Genomic DNA, 20,177 nt, shown 5'->3' on the forward strand with positions numbered 1-20,177 from the left:
CAAACTTTAAGAGGAGATCTTCCTCTTCCTTGTTTAGGAGTCTTCTACTTAAGTTGAAGATCTTACTTTGATTCATGATATTTTGATGTTTTTAACTTATTTATGTAGTAGGATTAATTATTTCTGTAGTGAGCAATAGAGAGGGATGTATTATTACAAAAATAGAAGACAGGTAATGATATAGGTTGTTTGAACCGAAAGTAAACATGGAGAGATATATAAGGCCAGTTTTTCACAGTCTGAACCACATTTGCCTTGAGGAAGAGAGCAGTGACTCTTGAAACGCGTTGGCTTGTGGTACAGATTGAAGGTTCCAGGTATGGACGTTCCAAGCACTATCCCCTGACACAAAGGAATCCAGTTGGAGCTTCCGGAGGCTGCCACATTGAGATATTTTACAAGCCTTTATGCAAGGGGATGTCTGGTAATTACACATCTTGTAAACCAGTATATTTTATATGATGTCTATGGACCATACTTCATTTTTATACGAATAATATTTGTATTCCTCTTTGAATTTGATTTTTTCATCAATAGCTTCTGTATGTGAAAATAAACCATTTTTTGTGAAGATTTTATTACACTATGGTTCCTTTCCCTTTTATTATGTTTTTTATGACACTGGACATATAAGGGAAAAAGGAGGATTCAGAGATACGGGAACCTTCCAGACTGTATAAAGAAGGGAAGTATTTGGTTTTTATTATATGTAAATTTTCCTTCTTTGAAGCTGATATCAGCGCACTCTTGTCACAAATACACTTTTGGTTTATGTTTGAATTGGTTGAGTTATAATAGGGTATAACTTTATTTGAAGATAGGAGTGCTGCTTGCGATATTATTATTGGCGCCTGGAAATACACTCGTTTCTATACAAGAAAAGTGGACCTAATGCTAATGGAAGCTGAAAAATACATCCCATTACAAGTATCGGGTTCAGCTGCAGCTCACAGTAATCACAAGATCATTCTCCGGTCGGGCTGCTCCTTAGTGGTAAGTGTGGCAATGTCTTCACATGGCATTACTCTATGCTGTAGAGCTGTCCACGGTGGGTGGTTATGATTTCCATGAGATATTCCCGGTACACACGTGACACTGTAGATCGGGGAATGTTGAATGTCTACACAACTTCAGAAATGGAATGTCCTATCTGTCGGGCACACACTACCATGCCCCGTTCGAACTCAGATAATTCACATCGCCTTGCCATGAGCAGCCTAGCTGGTGTTGGAGAAGTGTATGAAAAATGTATTAGTCAGTCCTGGGAGGTCACACGTAGATGTTTTATCACATGTACGAACATAGGGCCTGATTCAGAGATGGACGCTAACGCGATTGCAGCTGCGATTCCGCATGGAATGCAGATGTACAAATATGTTAACGAATCCAAAGAGCACCTGAGCATTAAGACGCCCACTTCTGTCTCCTCTAATGTGTATGACATTGTTTACCTGTGTAACTATAGGTAACATCGATGCACATTGAGCTCCCATCTAGTTTTGGCAGCTCGCCTGACATACAGAGCTGCGTAGGAGATCGTAAGGGCTAATTTATGCACGCCCCTGTAACGGTGTTCAGACAGTCAGACATGCCTGCGTTTTTATGACCACCCCCCCGTTACCACCCCCAGACGCTGACAGCCTGCACTCACTTTGCGATAGATTCCTCTGTGCATCTGTAATCACAGTGCAATCATTGCGCATGCCCAGTGCAGCTTATACGCATGCGCGATACAAACAATCGCTCGATCTGCATACATAATCACCGTTGCGTTCATCTCTGAATTAGGCCCATAGTTTGTCTTGTTGGTGTGTTATGGGAGTGTCACAGGCGTGACTGTGAAAGTGGATGAGTACACAGAAGCTCAATCTCTCACATAGGAGGCCATACACAAAAGAAGAAACAGCACCTGCCATAGGGCTGGAACAAGTTTCAATGGTGCGATCGATGGTGTGTCTAAAGAAGCATCAATCGGTATTACAGCATCTACGGACACTGACGGTAAGCGTCTTAGTCCTTGCACATTCAGACGCATGTATATACACAAGGGAAGCACTTTGCAGCAGCATCGGTATAAAGTCACAGATGCGGATGCTTTTGTATCCACCTTTAAAGCAGCCCCTTAATGTTTTAGGTCACTGACCTCTATGTTATAATGTTCAGAAGTGGGATTACATCTGGAAACTAAACCCTAAATAAAAGAACAATAAACATGTAATTTAATGTGTTTTAGGGCTCTATTTACTACAATCCGCATTTGTAATGCAGATTGTAGTGTGATATTATCGACTGAATTCGCATTGTGAATTCAGGCAATATCACAAGGATTTACTACAAATCCCTTGCAAGGACAGAGCTTGCGAGAAAGCTCTGTCCCTACAAATCCCTTCCGCACTCTAGTCACGATATTTTCGCAAAAAAATATCGTGACCAGTGCCCCGCACATGCGCCAACCGACCGTCGCTGCTACCCCCCGGCGCTAAGCCCCGACACTAACCCCCGCCCCCCGCGATCGCGGACCCCATCACGACCCCCCCTTCCTTAATAGCACTTACCTGCAGTCATCGGTGCTCCAGTGATTTCTTCCATGCCTCCGGTCATCTGACATCCCATACTGCACTGGGACCCGATCACTTGAAGACCGGGCCGCAGTGCTGCATGGGAGACCAGCTGACCAGAGGAGAGTCATCACTGGAGCCCCGACCACCGGTCCCTGGAGTCAGGTAAGTTAATTTTTTTTTTGACTATTTTTTTTTTCAGTGTATCAGCTTGCGGTCTGTTTAGACCACACAGCTGATCACTGGGACTGGCTCCGGGCTCTGTTCTGCCTTTTAGAGCAGAGTAGGAGTCTGGTAACCGGGGGAGAACCTGGATAATGCCACCTCCAGATGGCGTTATTATCACAGGGCTTCCCCCGGTATTTTTTTACAATTTATTTTTAGTAACTTTGGTTGGATCACATTTCCCATTACAATTATGGGAAATGCGATCTGCTTACTAAACATAAGTGATACTTAGGGGTTGGAGTAGAATTTTCCGAATTCTACTCCAATTACCCTGTAATAACTATAGGTGATACTAAAATAATGTGAAAAGGGTGTGAAAACAACCTTTTTCACTTTATGTTAGTAAAAATAATGTTAATAAATAGAACCTATAATGTGTCATTGCCAGTTTAGAAACTTGAGGATTAAAATATGTATATATGATGGTTCCATTAAACTATTTATTAACATACAGTTTATACACTATGTTATCTATACAGTATACATGCATATTCTTCAAATGTCTTATCAGTAACACCATAGTACTGTATATTACACTGTATAGTCAACACACAGGTGAGTTATTCTGTGCTAGCTGCTGCATGTTATTCCCAATGTGCTCACACCGTTTGGTTACACTGGTGCACCATCTGGTACTAATAAAACCTGGTAAGCCATTACCAACTAAAAACACAGAAATGTGATGCTTTAGAGAGCACCTGCTTAACATTACAAACCATTTTTTTTGCCATTTTAGCTCATCTGCCATTTAATGAACCTTTTGCCAAGTCATTTAATAAACCCCACCGTCTGGCTATTATAAACAATTCTTCATAACGTCACTCTTAAGTCCTGCCAGAACTATTTCACAAGAAGCCAAGTTATGATAGTGGGCCAGGTTTCTTGAGGACAATTTTACTGTAAAATGCAGATTACAGTTAATGCATTGTGCATATTAGTAACAAAGATCACAGAGATTATGTCCATTCCTTTTTACATTCATTAACAACGTCACAGAAAGACGTGTGCTCAGTCCTATACACAGGGTCGTAACTAGGGTAGTGCGACCAGTGCCAAGGCACAGGGCACCGTAGGGCAGGGGGTGCTGTGCGGGCCTGTCAATTTTACTGTTTATTGTCATACTCACTTGTAGCTTCCTCTTTTATCCCCAGCATCTCCTGGCCTCCCCTATCTCTTCCCTGGCCCTTCCCCATGAGTCCATGGCCCTTTTTCAGGTGCACTATCTTATGTCCCTATTTAAAATATGGGGGGGCACCAATGCTCTCTCTGGCACAGGGCACAAAAAGTCTAGTTACGGCTCTAGTTACGGCTCACCCTATACATCATAGACAAATGGTCCTCTACAGAATACACCCTTACATGCCATCACCAATAAATGTAATCTCACACAGCATGGAAACAGATCTTGGCGGTCAGGAGTGACTGCTGCTAATTATGACTAGCTTTACAGACAGATACATATTAAATTGGTTTCTGTTATGGTTGACATATCCCATAGAGAAACTGCTTGTTTTAAATATTGGCATACATATTTTTGGGAATACCCAGTCTTAAAAAAGTGTAACATATATTTGAAATCGGTTTGTTCACTGAAAGCAAGTGTTGCATGAACAGTAAAAGTTTGAAAGCAAAACAAACATTGACTGGTACTTTATACAAGGTGTACCATTGTAGGATGCACAGATGGCACACTGCATATCTATGAGGCTTATTACTGTGCAGAGGTTTATTTGCATGGCTTGCTAAGTCAATCAAGTCAAACAGACCAAACTGTAAAACTGTAGTAGGAAATTCCTTTTAAAATGCATCAGAACAAAAACTGTTGTTACAAATGTATATTATAAATAAAGCATATAAAGCAATGTAAAGTGCAATCCTCTGCATTCCACCTGATACCATTCACACACTTCTATAGAAACAATGGTAAAAGAGTACACCAGGCCACACCACTGAGCAGATAACACACACACACATATATAATATAGCGGGTAAAATAAGTATTGATCACATCAACATTTTTCTTAGTAAATCTATTTGTAATGGGGCTATTGTCATGACATTTTCACCAACCCATGCAATCCACACGTGCAAAGAAATCAAACCATAGATGTCTATAAATTAAGTTATGTGTAATAATGTGAAATGACAGGGAAAAAGTATCGAACACATGTAGAAAGGGAGGTGCAAAAAAGTAAAAGTGGACTGTAGTTTAATAAACATAGATTTCAGTCTCTCACACTTAATCAAAGTTCTGCCAAAAAGAAAGATAGGTTAGATAAATCTAATAAATCTACTGCAATGTAATAAAGTATAACCAATCAACTCAAGTTTGAACTTTAAACTTTAAGGCAAAAGGCCACATTTAATTCTACTTATCTTTACCTGTCAAGGTCACATTTCTGCCTCTCATAGTTGCGAATCACTCTCAAGACTTGGACATCTTGACTGAGCAAGCAAGGAGGTAGTAATCCATGGATGCCCAGCTGTAATCTCTCCTCCAGAGAGAATGCCATGCCCTAAATAATACAAGACAAATATTAAACAATGATCTTATTAATAAAAAGAAATACAGTAAGCTTTTTACTGTTACTTACATGCTATATACATTACAGAGGAAATTTATCAACGTAGGGTTTCGCAAAACCACACTTCTATTGGGAAATTTATGTGCAGCTTGGCAAGTGTGAGATTTACTAAAGGTCAAACCGCTCATGACATCTAACTTTGATAAATTTACCCCTAGGTGTTAAATCATTGTAAATAAACTCTACTGTTATCCAATCATCATTGCTATATTTCACTGTGATTGCTGGCATGAATTAATATAAACATAATATCAGAGTTCCAGGGAAAACCAAACTAATAACCTTCCATCTATATATACTGAAAGATACTGAAAACTGGACATGTTCTACCCAGTGTCAGACTGTTGAATGAAGGGCCTACCAGGGAAATGCAGTGATAGGGGTCCATATTTAGGGGTGTGGCCAGTCTCTAGAGGGGGTGTGGGCAGCCTCCACAGAGGCTTGGCTAACCATTAGAGTGTGCATGGACTGGGCCCCTTAAAAATGTATATATAGTAAATACTGCTAGTGCATGCATGATAATGTACCAGATTAATAACGGCAATGCATTGTAGAAAATACACCATAGTCTTGTGCAGTATAATGTAACATATGTATAATGTATAGTTCAAGTGCACAGTCTTGAACCTGATCCCTGGAGGAGGGTGTGGGCCCTCACGTAGTGGGGCCCACCGGGGGATTCCCCTGTAACCCTGTGGGTCAGTCCGACCCTGGTTCTACCTGTGGTCATGGACCAATAACTGCAAGTGCTGCTCTGACACAATGTTATACCTTTTATCAATAAGATTGAAAGTACTGTATCACCAGCTGAACAACACAATATTCCTGTCTTTGGCCCTCATTCAGAGCCGTACGCTCTGAGCAGAGCGCACGCTCTGAATGAGGGACGCCCTCCATAATTATGGAGCGTCCTCCTGGACGCTCGTATAGCTGTGGGTCACCACCCACAGCCTATACGAGCGTGCAGTTTGATGGCCGCGATGGTCTTGACCATCGCGACCATCGCCACTGCGAGCCTTAGCCTGCGGTTGAGTTTTTCAACCGCAAGGCCCGGAGTGATTTTGGCTCTATCAGAGCCAAAATCACTCCCACTGACATCACTAGTGATGTCAGTGGGCCGGCTTCTGACGGTAGGCGTTCCCTTGGGAACGCCCCCGTCTGGGAGGCACGCCCCCGGCACGCCCACCAAAGGGGAGTGCTGTCAATCAACATCGACAGCACGCCCCCTTTGATCAGACACAACGAGCGAAGGAAAGTCCTTCGCTCATCGCGTCTGGCGCATGCGCACGACGGAGCTCCCGCCATCGTGCGCATGCGCAGTGCACAACATCGACCCACTTGCGAGCGGACAGCCGCTTGCGAGTGGGTCTGAATCAGGCCCTTTGTCTTCAGCAAAAAAAGGTTAATCAAATAAGAAAAAGGCTATTTATTTTCACATAAATACTTTACTAGTGAACAGCTATAATAATTTTGCGTACATTCACAAATGTACAGTACATGTGAAGTGAGCTAAAGAATTAAAATAAATGAAGAAATGCCCTATTTATTCAATAAATGAAGTGTAAGCAGTCACCTCAATGTTGCATTCATTTATGCAAAGTAATTGTCCTTTGTGGAAGTATCTAATCATGGCAAATAATCAACAGAAGCATCTTTATCGGTATTAATGTTTGTTTTTTAATGTTTCAAATAAAAGATATGTGCTCTCAATAATCTCTGGCACCTTTGTCTTTTTAAATACCTTCTTTGAATGTATGATGGCACAGTGGTTAGCATTACTGTATCACAGGATGGAGGTGTCACGACGTGGCCCTTGAGATCTTCATGTCGGAGGACTGAGAGACAGGGCTGCCGGGTAAGGAGGGAGCAGCAAATGAGGAGGGAGGATGTAGGTCTTCCTCCTCGGCTAATTCTGGGTGATGGTGAGACCTGACCAGAGCTGTGGGTTTTAACTCGCTTGTGGTTCTCACCAGTGACCCCTCCAATTGGAATATGGTCTTCGCGGCACCCAACGAGCAGATCACGGCCCCCTGGTCAGCTACCCGGGAACTAGCAAAACAGATGGTAACTGAGTGGCTAGAATATCTCTGGAGATTATCAGTAAGGATCAATGTTGATTATCGATGGGGAATATCTGTAGAGAATGATGTTGGTAATCACTGGAGATTACCGGGTGAGACCAATGTTGGTGATCACTGGAAAATATCGGTTGCAACTGATGTTGGTTATCACTGGAGAGGTGAGAAAGACAACATGGCTGCGCTCATGACTACAGCCATGGGAACTCTGCAATGGAGAATCGCATTGAAGTCTTCATCGGGCCCTGGGGAGAATACTGAGCATGTCACCCGCCACTGCAGCTGGCGTCTGACCGCACAGCGGATCAGGGGAAGCCGGCAATGCTGTGAGTAATGGCCGATCCCAGGCCAAATCCTGACAGTACCCCCTCCTTATAGGGAGGACTCCAGGCACCTTGAAGGTTTAACAGGAAACTTCTTGCGAAAAGTCCGAATAAGCTGCAGAGCATGAACATCAGAGGCCTTTATCCATGCTCGTTCTTGTAGATGTCGGAGTAAGACTCAAGAAGACCAGAGACAGCTGGTACTTTTACCGGTGGTAACGCTTGAAACTCCGGGAGACAAGGATGCTTACCAAAGACAGCGAAGCAAGGAGCAGAATTCGTGGAGGTGTGATAACGGTAATCATGAGCCAATTCTGCCCATGGCAGCAGGTCAATCTAAACATTCTGCAAAAAGGATACAAACAATCTGATGAAACTCTCTTGATTGACCCTTTCAAATATCTTCCCAGCTTTCATATCCAGAGAAAAGACCTTCGGAAAAAGTGGACCATTCACCATCACTGTAAATGGAATTTCCTTCATTTAGAAAGTCCATTGTGTCAGCAGCATAAGGATGCTTCCCTGGGATTGGTACAAAGAGGTTTGGTATGTGAAACTGTAGACCCATGAATTTTCAATTGATATCTTGTATGGTAATATGGTCCATTCTTTTGGAAACTCGTAGATCTCATTGATAATTCTTGGGAAAATACATGGCTAGGCAAAATAGGGTCAGGAAATATGGGACCACCAGGAAAGGGAGTACTATCATGAACAGGATCATAATCGATATCCAAAGTAAGAATTGGACACTTTGTCCCGGAAATTGGATGAAGTGTCCATATGACTTGAATACCCAAAGGAATCAGAAGATGAGCAGAGGGAAAGATATCCAACTCTGAGATCAACAAGATGTTGTCTTTGAACTGTTTTTAGAGTATTCATATTTCCGATGTATTGATCTAAAAAAGCTTGATCTTGCTCTGAACTGCTGTAGGAAGGAGACAAAGACGTGTACCTGAGTCTCATGTCCATGGGTGCAGATTCTGAAGTGCTGCTTTTCTTGGAGGCTTTTAAGTCCTTAGGGTCTGATTCAGCAAGGAGCGCTGTTGCTTATATGCATGCAATCGGTTGATTAATTTGCACTGCGTATGCATATGCATTGCAGTGCATGAGCTAGTTGCTGCATTAGGAATTGAGAACGCAGTGACTACGCAGACCCATGGCAGAGTGATTGACAGGAAGTGCAGTTTGTGGGTGGTGATGTAGGTTGGTCGGGCGAGTGCAGGCGTGCCAGTGCTTTTCAACGCTGTTGCAGGGGCATGCATAAATTATTCACTGCGATACCAGATGCCACCTGAGGCGTCATAGCGTGCTCAGAAGTAAGCAATTCCCGAGTAAGGTCTGGGCTTCATTAACTGTCCGATGTTACCGGTTGTTTCACTATGTTGGCCAAGTATACGGATGTGAGAAAGAGGAAGTGGGCGTCCTTATTTCAGGCTGCAATCGCAATTTGAATGCAAACATTAAAATATCACCGCTGATATTAGCAACGCAGTTGCGTGCATATAAGCAGAATAGCAATCTAGTAAATCAGGCCCTTAGTACACTGACCCTTTAAAGCTTTATTTTGCTCAGACTGCAAAGGAATGGAGGACCAAGCAATAGTTGTATTCTTGGTAGGACCAGCAGAATGCTTGGGCGATAACTCAGAGCTAGAAACTTCATCAGTGAAGGCGTTTTTAATAGGATTCGGTTCCACCGTCTTAGGACTACATTTTTTAATTACAGCTTCACTGAAGGTTACTAAATTCTGAAGCATTGAATCTTTGGACTCAATGAGTGGAGCAGCCCATTCTAAAGCCTCACTTGTGAAGGACAAGAAAATTATTTTAACAATATTGACGGGATTGATAACACATGATACAGTAAATCAGATTCTATGATGGCAGAGTATTGCTTAGGTAATGCAAAATATTGTGCCAAATCTCCATCAAAGTAAATGGGCGCTAGAGCACCAGACAAGTTCTGGGTGATTGAAGCTTATGAAGAACACTCAGGATCAGGAATGGAATTAACTTGAGGAACCTCAAACTGGTGAGAAAATTTAATGACTGAAACTGACTGATGTCCTTTACTCAAACCAACAGATGGAACCGGATAGGGTCCAGACGAACTGGAGCCGTTTACAACTGTGGAAACCCTAGAATTGGCTGGTGGAGTCAGATGAAGTCTGGGAACAGTTGAGTCTGTTTATTTAAACTGAAAGAGGTGGACTCTGGCTGGTACCAGAATGAGTAGAATTCAAAGACAAAGTCGAAAAAATGTTACACAGATTGTTGTCCACTGGGATAATATTCTCAGAAGATGATTGACAGAAATCGATATCTGAATCTGTGGTACTGAAGGCCCCTCCTAAAGTTGGGGCTCTGGCAACCCTCTCTGGAGTTGGCAGGTTAGAATTTTCTCCGGAAGTTGAGGACTCTGATGCCCCTTCTGGGCTACTCGGACCACCGAGTGGAAACGGATTGGGCAAGGAGACGCTAGAATCAATTGGAACTGGAAAAGGCGGAATCCAACTGTTCAGATGGTCCTTCTTGGACCTGAACCATGCTGGTAGTCAACATGGTGGCACTCTCAGGAAGTGGCTGATAGGAGTCCATGACTACCTCCATGGCACTATGCATCTCCCCTGGAATCTTGGTACTAAGTACCCCTGCTGGGACTGAGAATTCAGATACCCCTCCTGGGGTTGGCTGATCAGATTTCCTCCTGGAACTAAAGGCTTGGATGCCTCTTCTGGAACATCTAATAACCCACCTGGGGTTAAAACATCAGATTCTTCTTCTGAGGCTGACAAAACAGGCACCCCTCTGGGGCTGCAGAGTCAATTGCTCCACCTGGGGCAAGAGACTGAAGTTCTTTACCGGAACGGGCAGAATCCGGGATAGAACCGCAACCGCAGAATCCGGGCTGGGACTTGAACATGTAGAATCCGGGCTGGGACCGGAACAGACAGAATCTGGGTTGGGACTGGAACAGGCAGAATCCGCACTGGGACCAGGACAGGCAGAATTCGGGCTGGGACCAGAACAGACAGTATCTGGGCTGGGACTGAAACAGGCACTGGAGACCCGTCTTGGGTTAGGGAAATCAGATGCCTCTCTTGAGACTGGCAAATCAAGTGTCTCTCTGGCTATGAGAGGTTTGGACATTCTCCCTTGGTTCCAAACTCTAGAGTAGAAACATCTTGTTATAGAGCCCCAATCATATACTTGAACTTTCTTTTGAATGGCAGATATTACCCCCTTGACCTGGGCTGAGGAACCTGGAACTGCAGAAGGCTGACGAGAAGGGCTGAAGGCACGGACACTGTGACGCTGACACTTGTGAAGGGAACAGTTTGAGCCTCAGAGAGCTTGGGGCATGGGTAACTCCGGTGTCTCGCTTTATTTTGCATGGAAGAGGTCCTAGTTCTTGGGAAGTCTGAGAAAGAAGCCTCTTCAGACTAGTGACGTAGAGCAGAAGTCTTAGTTGAGTCAGGGGTAACACCAAAAAACTTGGGAATAATCTGAAACATTTTGGGGAGAGGGCGTTCTAACTGTTAGCCGATGAAAAGTAGTTAGGTGTACAGGTTTAAAGGTGATAGGGAACTGGGGAGTCTGAGAACAATTGAGAGGGTGGCTTATGTACTCAGGAAAAATCCCTTTAGCAGGACTAAATAGTTGAATTTCACTCTGGTTAATGAAACCACGACAGAGTTTAGGATTCCCATCAAAATGAATAGGAGTAGGTAACTGAAGATGAGATTTCGGAGGGGAATTGAACAAGAGGAGGATTCACTTGAAAGACTGCTGAAGGAGCTGGAACCAAGGAGGTTAGGACTGAATGGTAGATAGCTGAGTAGAAAATTCCTGGAAATAATGTGCCACCTGTTGCTGAGGTGCTTCTTGAATCCCCATACGACAGGCAAAATTCTGCATTGCCCCTGTACCCTGGGAACACAAAATGCTCTGTGTCTCTGCTCCCAGCCGGCTCCACTGGGCATGGTCGGGATCTCGCAACCATCGCAAGATCCTGCATGCAGCCCTGGAGCCTGCAGCTGCCGCAGCAGGGACAGTGCTGTCCCTGGAAAAAACATGTAAATTCTGCGCTACACAATGACGAAAATGCTGCTCAGTGAAAATGTGATTCCCCACCACATACAAATAATCTAGACAAACAATATATCAAGCGCAAGTCCTTTAGGGCACCAAAATCTATCAAAGTCCATAAATCTGAGATCACCATAAATCAGTTGCTTCAAACAAATTTCTTTTTTGGTGCTGATCCTCTTTAGCTTGTTCCTCAAAGAGAAGAAAGAAAAGGACCATGTAATAGATGTGGAGGGATAAAACAAAAATGAAAATATCCTTACTCACATCTAGGTTTTAGGGTGTCCGTCTTTCTTCAATTTCCCTTCAGGATTGGTGTGTGCCTTCGGAAGAGTCGAAATGCGTTAAGTGTGACTGGTGAGGACCTGGACCGCTGGCGTACCCAGATATAGACGGATCAGCACCAAAAAATAACAACTGATTTATGGTGATTTCAGTTTTATGGACTATGATAGAAGATTTTGGTACCCTAAAGGACTTGCGCTTGGTATATTGTTTGCTTGCCTACAGTGCTGTCCTTGCTGTGGTGTTAGGGCAATGCCAGCTGCAGCTGTCAACATCGATAGCTGCAGCCATGGGCGTAACTACCATGGGTGCAAGGGGTATAGCTGCTATGGGGCCCAAAGCTTAGGGGGGCCCATCCTACTTGTCAAAGTTACATGTGGTATATGGATTTTTCACCATTGGGTGGTACATAGGGGCCCTTACAAACTTTTGCTATGGGGGCCTTGACATACCTAGTTACGCCCCTGGCTGCAGCTGCCGGATGGGTCAGGTGAACTGACCGTTCATATATTGCTCAGCTTTCCAGTGCAGCTATCTTGTAGATAGCAGCACCGATAATGCGCCCCTGTCATTTACCGCCCAACCCCTCAATAATACATGGGGGTGAAGCAGTATCAGCACACATTACGTGCGCTCATACCACTTCGGTGGTTCATACTTCCAGTGATCGCAAATAAACGCTATAGCGCATATTTTACCAGGTAACGAGGACCGGGGACTCAGATTTTCAGAATGGGTGGGTCCCTGGGGACGTGCTCCACTGCGGCCTATCCCTGCCTCCACATTAAATGATTGATTGGCTGCCGGCAATAAAAAGCAGACGGACCTCTTTGGCGCTCCCTTAGTGTCATGCTGCTACACAACAGGGACTGGCGTGACGACGATGGCCCCTGCACCCGTAGTGAAGACATCCGCCGGTAAGTGTAAGCAGGTGGGCAGCGACTTAATTATGAGTGGCAATTGGTGCTCCAGGATGGCTAGAGGAAGAGCGGCTGTACAAGCGTGCTATAGTGCACGCTGTGCGGCCACCGGGACCCATACACAAGGCCGCCAGGATTGTTTGGGAGGCCAGTTTATTATGTTTGCACCACGGGAAGGGGAGTTGCCGATGGCTGCCGGGCGGCTGTCCATACTCGCCGGCCCGGCAGCATGGAGTGTAATTAGTGACAGGCAGCCTAGCAGTGACATTAGATTGGCTGCCTGTCATTACAGCGTGCTGGCCGTGCGGAGCTCAGTGTGGTGAGCAGGGAAGGACCAGAGACTGCTCGCCACACCGATGTACTAAGTACTGCAGAGCTGACTGAGAGCTCTCTGCTGCCGGCGCACTGTAATGACAGGCAGCCAATCTGATATCACTGCTGCCGGGCGCAATACACAGTATAGTGCTGCCCACAGTTGTTTTTTTTTTACTATATATATTATTACAAGCCCCAATGTGTGCCACTGCCCCAGCCCCCATGTGTGGCACTGCCCCAGCCCTCATGTGTGGCACTGCCCCAGCCCTCATGTGTGGCACTGCCCCAGCCCTCATGTGTGGCACTGCCCCAGCCCTCATGTGTGGCACTGCCCCAGCCCTCATGTGTGGCACTGCCCCAGCCCTCATGTGTGGCACTGCCCCAGCCCTCATGTGTGGCACTGCCCCAGCCCCCATGTGTGCCTCTGCCCCAGCCCCTGCTACATGCCGCCTCCTGCTACAGTGATGCAGTGACACAGCAGGGCAGGCTGCAGTGCAATGAACTTGAATCAATGTGTTTAATTTTTTATTTCCTGTGGAGGCCAATGTGTTTGTATTTTTCTCCTGTGGGGGCCAATGTGTTTATATTTTTTTATCCTATCAGGGCCAAAGTGTGTGTGTTTCTTCATGTGGGGGGCAATGTGTGTGTTTCTTCATGTGGGGGCCAATGTGTGTGTTTTTCTTCATGTGGGGGCCAATGTGTGTGTGTTTCTTCATGTGGGGGCCAATGTGTGTGTTTTTCTTCATGTGGGGGCCAATGTGTGTGTTTTTCTTCATGTGGGGGCCAATGTGTGTGTTTTTCTTCATGTGGGGGCCAATGTGTGTGTTTTTCTTCATGTGGGGGCCAATGTGTGTGTTTTCTTCATGTGGGGGCCAATGTGTGTGTTTTTCTTCATGTGGGGGCCAATGTGTGTGTTTTTCTTCATGTGGGGGCCAATGTGTGTGTTTTTCTTCATGTGGGGGCCAATGTGTGTGTTTTTCTTCATGTGGGGGCCAATGTGTGTGTTTTTCTTCATGTGGGGGCCAATGTGTGTGTTTTTCTTCATGTGGGGGCCAATGTGTGTGTTTTTCTTCATGTGGGGGCCAATGTGTGTGTTTTTCTTCATGTGGGGGCCAATGTGTGGGTTTCTCTTCATGTGGGGGCCAATGTGTGTGTTTTTCTTCATGTGGGGCCAATGTGTGTGTTTCTTCATGTGGAGCCAATGTGTTTTTCTTCATGTCGGGGCCAATGTATGTGTTTTTCTTCATGTGGGGCCAATGTGTTTGTCATCTTATACATGATTCATGGGATGTAGCTGCTAAATTGTTAGATTTACAGAAAACCTTAATTTAGATGAGACCCAGAAAAGGTCAGGTAGGACCCCGATTTTTTAAACTAATAGGTCCCTGGGACCCACATATTTTTGGCTCAGCGCGATCGCTGTACATCTACCCCAATATTATAATTGTGTAATTCACCTCCAGATTGTGTGCAATTGTATAAAATTAAGAATACAGTAGACATCTCTAATTTAACATTTTTCTATACTTATTTTTAAGTTTCACCTGAAACACAGGAACCGACTCAAATGCTATTCTATTCAATCTAGGAAACAAGTTGGCCATTCTTCTGGTTTTTCAGTAATTAATACTTATTCACCCTGGGGGAAAATGCTGGCCAGAATACAATTCTTGTATAGAAAAAAAGATATAATATAAAAAAATTAGAAAAGCACACATTGAGCAAGACCCACTGGCGCAATATATAATCCTTAGAGCAGGAAAGCACAGGACATTCAACCGGTACAATAATTGTTTGCATTCAACTAGAACAATACATAGAAAGTACTCTACTTCCTTAACAAATACCATTTTCTTTACCAGCTGGATACTATACAATTTCCTTTTTCAGCTGCACATTTTTGTGTCACAACTGAGATTATTGCATTGCATGGGCTCATAAAATACTTTGAAACTAGCAATACAACAATTGAAATATGAACATTCATATGTCTCAATACTACAATTTATAACAAAACAATGGTTGCTGCATTTTGAGCATTCTATTCCAATGTTAAGTAAGCAAGCTCTTTAACAAGCCTAATATACTTCCTAAATGGTGTTACTACATAATGGCTTTCACAAACCCAGATGTAAACGAGCCATATGAATGGAATACATTATGTAAAAATAGACAGAATGATATTAAGTGGATTTTTGATCCACATGGGTCACAATGTTTATTGAATGAAAATGGTGATAACAAACTGACATAAAGAAATACAAATACAAAACAGTTTTATTAAAATAAACCATGAATAGAAGCAGAAACAATCATCGCACACACACATTGGGGCTGATTCAGAAATGTACAACTTGATTATTTATGTACATTTCTGATGGTGGAGCGTCTGCACAGGACCCGATCTGAGCATGTGCAGAACAAGTCCTCCCTGATCTACGTAGTGCCCCCAAGCCGCAACATGACTGACATGCTGTGGCTTTTTGGGGGCGAGGATGGGGTGGCGGCGACCTGTGTTCCTGGAAACAGGGGCATGTCACCCCATTACTGGGATTGCTGAGGCCAGGGTCTGCGTGAGGGGACGCAAATTTCCTGGCCTTACAAGTGGGCAGGAGGCAGCCAGTCTGAGTAAGCTTCAGCTTACGAAGATGGTCGCGATGTTGATCCGATGCTGTATCTTTGGAAGCAGTACTCGGATCTGCGATGCGATGTGCGTCTTTTTCCCTCAAACGCCTCCTGCAGGCATTAGCATATTAGTTGTATGGTATTGCGCAGCAGCTTCCCTGTGTCTGTGCACTACCATACATATCTGAATTAGGCCCATTATCTACTGTCTGTGGAAGGCTGGTAGGTCACTCTAGACATTTCATCAGTAGAAAGAGTGAGCCATAGAAACTTGCAATCTGTAACATCATGTTAGCACTTCTTTCACCACCAACCCCTTCCTTGTGACTTTACTGCTGGTATGCAGGGCCAGAGCAGGGCTCCATGCTGCCCTCAGTCTACCCCACACCCGAACTTGTCTATGTCTTGCCTAGGGAGTGGGGACGCCAGCTCTGGGAAATAGAGCACTTCCAGGAGTGTCCTTAGGACGCTCTGGGCATCACTGCAGCAGTGCTACTGGCAGCAAGGTGCCTGCAAGCCAAATGCAGGATCCGTCCCTGGGGCTCTGCACCGTGTAGGAAGGCACTGCTCACACACCCTTAGTTACGGCCCTGCTGTTATGCAAATCTGTTTTTCCACTGCTTTATCACTCTGTTGTTCAAGACACTTCTATTAAGTTATTCTGTAACTAGGAAATTCTCTTCTGGAACATAACATGTATAATGATACATCCATGCACTCTACATATATACTGTATGCATAGGAAAGATGAATATGTTGGAGAGATTCCGCAGGAAGATATGTATTATCTCCATCTTCTGTATGCAGCTGGTATCTATCTATAGATGATACATTTCATGTGACAGTATCACCGATTACAAATATATGCAACTGTTTTATCAATTAGGGATTATGAAAAGCATTGTCTTGATGTATGTAATTGCTGATATAAATATATAATGTAGAAAAAGGGAGGGGGGGTTAACCCCCTATTGTTCCTCAGCACACTGAATTATACTTGCAACAATATATGAACACTATATGGTAATAGAAATTCAGAGATATTAGTTGCATGCATTTGCAAATACATGGGAAGCTGCTAGGCCTCGTCACGGCTTCTCTGTCACTAGAAGTCCCTAACACTAATGAGTTCACGTCCGGGGCGCAGAGCACCCCAAAAAAAGTCCAGACCCTTCCCCCAGGGCATCACAGGAAAAATGGAAAGAGAGTGACAGTGCAGTGTAAAGTATAGGTGTGTGCAAGTAGTTAATAAGCGTTGAAAAAGGGGTTAAAATATATGTGAAAAAATTTACATGAATAAAATACAAACATAAAAGGTGATGTGAAAAGTAACTATGTGTATTAAGTGGTGATGCCCTAAGGAGGCCCAGCCAGAGCAGCCTCGGGGGCCCTACGCCTAAACGCTCACCCCAAAAATATAATGCCATGGGAGTGACCCCAACTGGTTGTTTATGTCAAATTAATTCTGAAATGTCCCAGTTTCTAGAGATGCAATAAACCATAGTCTGTGATACCAAGCGCTCAAATGGGGTGATATATAGCCAATCTCTGAAGTTGATATTAGTAGCCATTAATCTATTAACTGATTGACCTACACAGATGTATTTGCTACAACCAATATAATCAAAACCCACTCATGAGAAATATCAAATATCATGATAACATTAATATATATTTTTCTGATTCCATGTCACGTCTGCAAAGCAGACTGATACATTTTGTTTTACTCTATAGTTCAGGCAAAGAAAAAAATGCTGGCACAGGTCTGTGATTACATATCACTGTCCTGAACTTTTAATTTTGGCATCGCACACCGGGCTGCTATGACTGACTGAAGCACACAAAGGTTAAAAGCATCAAATCACATCAGACTGAAACGTTGCCACCTGTTAAGCCTCAGGGCTTCTGAAGTCAGCGTACAAGTCAGTATTTTTAATATTAAATGGAATCAAGATTTCCTTTATTACAGCAGCAGTATGTAACCATACACATTTACTCCATCTTACAGTATATTAAAATATAGAATGACACAATTACATAAAGCCTGTTGTATTCAACTAATTAAGAGTGGAAGCAAAGAATATAGTTTATAATGATATGCATCAATGAGAACAAATGATTGCATTTAAGAACAGAAGGTAATTTCTTAGTAAGGGAATTCAGCACCTGCAATCTACTGTGTAAAAGGGGGATTTCTTTTTATTACTAGGAAAACAGTGTCTTTTACTATGCTGAGTGGCATTACATAGAGTGGAATTTTTATACACTAATTCTCCAGCTGGCCAAATAAATGCCATCACCGAACCATAACATAAATAGAAATAACTCACAATGGACTATGGAAACTCTGTTTTCATTATATATAATGTATAAATTCTACAGCATAATGAAACTAAAATCAAAATATTATGCCCATTTTCACTGCTAGTTTAATTCAAAGTATATACAGCACAGTATGTTGTAACTGATACAATTGTTAAAAGGGGTACACACTAGTAGATATATCAGTAGCACATCGGCGTGTGTTTACATCCGATATGCCTGTGAATTACTCTGTTCACAGCCATATCTGGTTGTCCCTGCAGCTCAGCTGATGCCGATATATCTGAAAGACATATCGGTGCATCTGCATGTGTGTACGGGCAACTCAACAACCGCCCGTACTCTGGCTGAAGGGACCACCGACACTGACATCACACCTGGGCGGCCAAATTTAAATGCCCGCCCAGTTTTGATCCCTGGCCCGACGTATTGCGCGGCCGATTGGTAAGTGTTTATAGCTTACCAAATACCGGCCGGCTGCTGGGTCAGGTATGTGTGTACTAAACTTGCTTTACTTATCATATTCAGATGGTGGCTAGTAATTATTTCTCCTATTTTCATAATATTTGAAAGAGCAGTGTACCCTCTTATAAAATATCTACTGCTAGGTAGTTATTGTCATGTAGGCGCCAAACAATAACACCCTATACCAGTGGTTCCCAAACTGTGTGCCGCGGCTCCCTGGGCTTACAGAGGCCGGCCAGTCTTTTTTTTGTGAAATGTTTTTGTGTTCTTTGCACAGGAAGGAGAGGGGATGGCAGTGGGGTTGGGGAAGGGGGATGCGATGAGCTGTCACTGTTAAGTAACAGGCAGTGAATCCTAGTGCTGCCTGTTGCTACAACACAGTGCATTGTGGGACATCAGACAGATAGTGCCTAATTGAATCTGAGGAGCGATGCTGCAGAATAGCGCTGACAATCACAACTAAAGGTAAGTAAGAGGGGGGGCATGGAGAGAAGTAAAGGGAGAGACATGGAGGGGGCAAAGGGAGAGACATGGAGGGGGCAACGGGAGAGACATGGAGGAGGTAAAGGGAGATAGACAGAGGGGGCAATAGGAGATGGAGGGGGCAATGAGAGAGAGACGGAGGAGGCAATGGGTACAAATGTGTCCACATACATCTTACTTCCTTGTGCATTAAACAGCCCTTCTAGTTGTGCCATGCCGTGTCATGACTCGATAGCACTGAGCTTCTTTTGTGCGACTTTTTATCTTCAAATGCATCTCTTTCACAAAGTGATGTAACTATGACACACAGCAGTTTCTGCTGGTTAAAATGATATGTGGCATGCCTATATTCTATGTGCGACTGCTGGCGTATCTGCCTGAGAAATGCTACGTTATAGCCGTCACACTGTAACATAGCATTTCTACCAAGTTGCATGGGGCTCACTTGTTATGCTTAAAGGAATTTGTAGCTCATCTGGAGATAAGATGTAAGAATAGCACTGTTTTTCTCTGTCTTTTTTTCTCTTTTAAATACTTATTACATTATTTTGACCTAACTACTTAAAAAACGGGACTACTCGGTAATTATTTTGGCTTAGGGATGCTTGAAAAAAAAATATGGAGACTATAAGGGTGCCTTGAACTGAGAAATTTGGGAATCACTGCCCTATACTACTGAATACATTAGGAAATCCATAGATGGGTTGTGTCTAATGCCCAGATCTCTCACATCCTGAAAGACATAAACACAGGAGTCCCTCCATTGTTGCAGTAGGTTGTCTTTTTTCAAAATGGTATGCCTTGTTTGGCTACCATATTATTCCTATACATGTTAGGTATTTCATTCAAACATGTAAGAAAATGCATGATCATTTTATAGTACAGATTTTATTATG

At 43.6% G+C, this 20,177-nt stretch overlaps 1 protein-coding gene across 2 annotated transcripts in view; it reads right to left on the reverse strand.

Moving 5' to 3' along the window:
- Positions 1 to 20,177, reverse strand: part of ME1 (malic enzyme 1) — a 420,748-nt gene that overhangs the window by 311,199 nt on the left and 89,372 nt on the right. For both annotated transcript variants that reach the window (XM_088471866.1, XM_088471856.1), the window contains exon 2: positions 5,169 to 5,302. In XM_088471866.1, coding sequence (XP_088327992.1) covers positions 5,169 to 5,299 — 131 coding nt within the window. In that variant the 5' untranslated portion in view covers positions 5,300 to 5,302. The remainder of the gene's footprint in view (positions 1 to 5,168; positions 5,303 to 20,177) is intronic.

This window comes from Taudactylus pleione, unplaced genomic scaffold (genome assembly GCF_031769625.1).
Source record: "Taudactylus pleione unplaced genomic scaffold, aTauple2 ptg000015l, whole genome shotgun sequence".
NCBI classification, from domain to species: domain Eukaryota; kingdom Metazoa; phylum Chordata; class Amphibia; order Anura; family Myobatrachidae; genus Taudactylus; species Taudactylus pleione.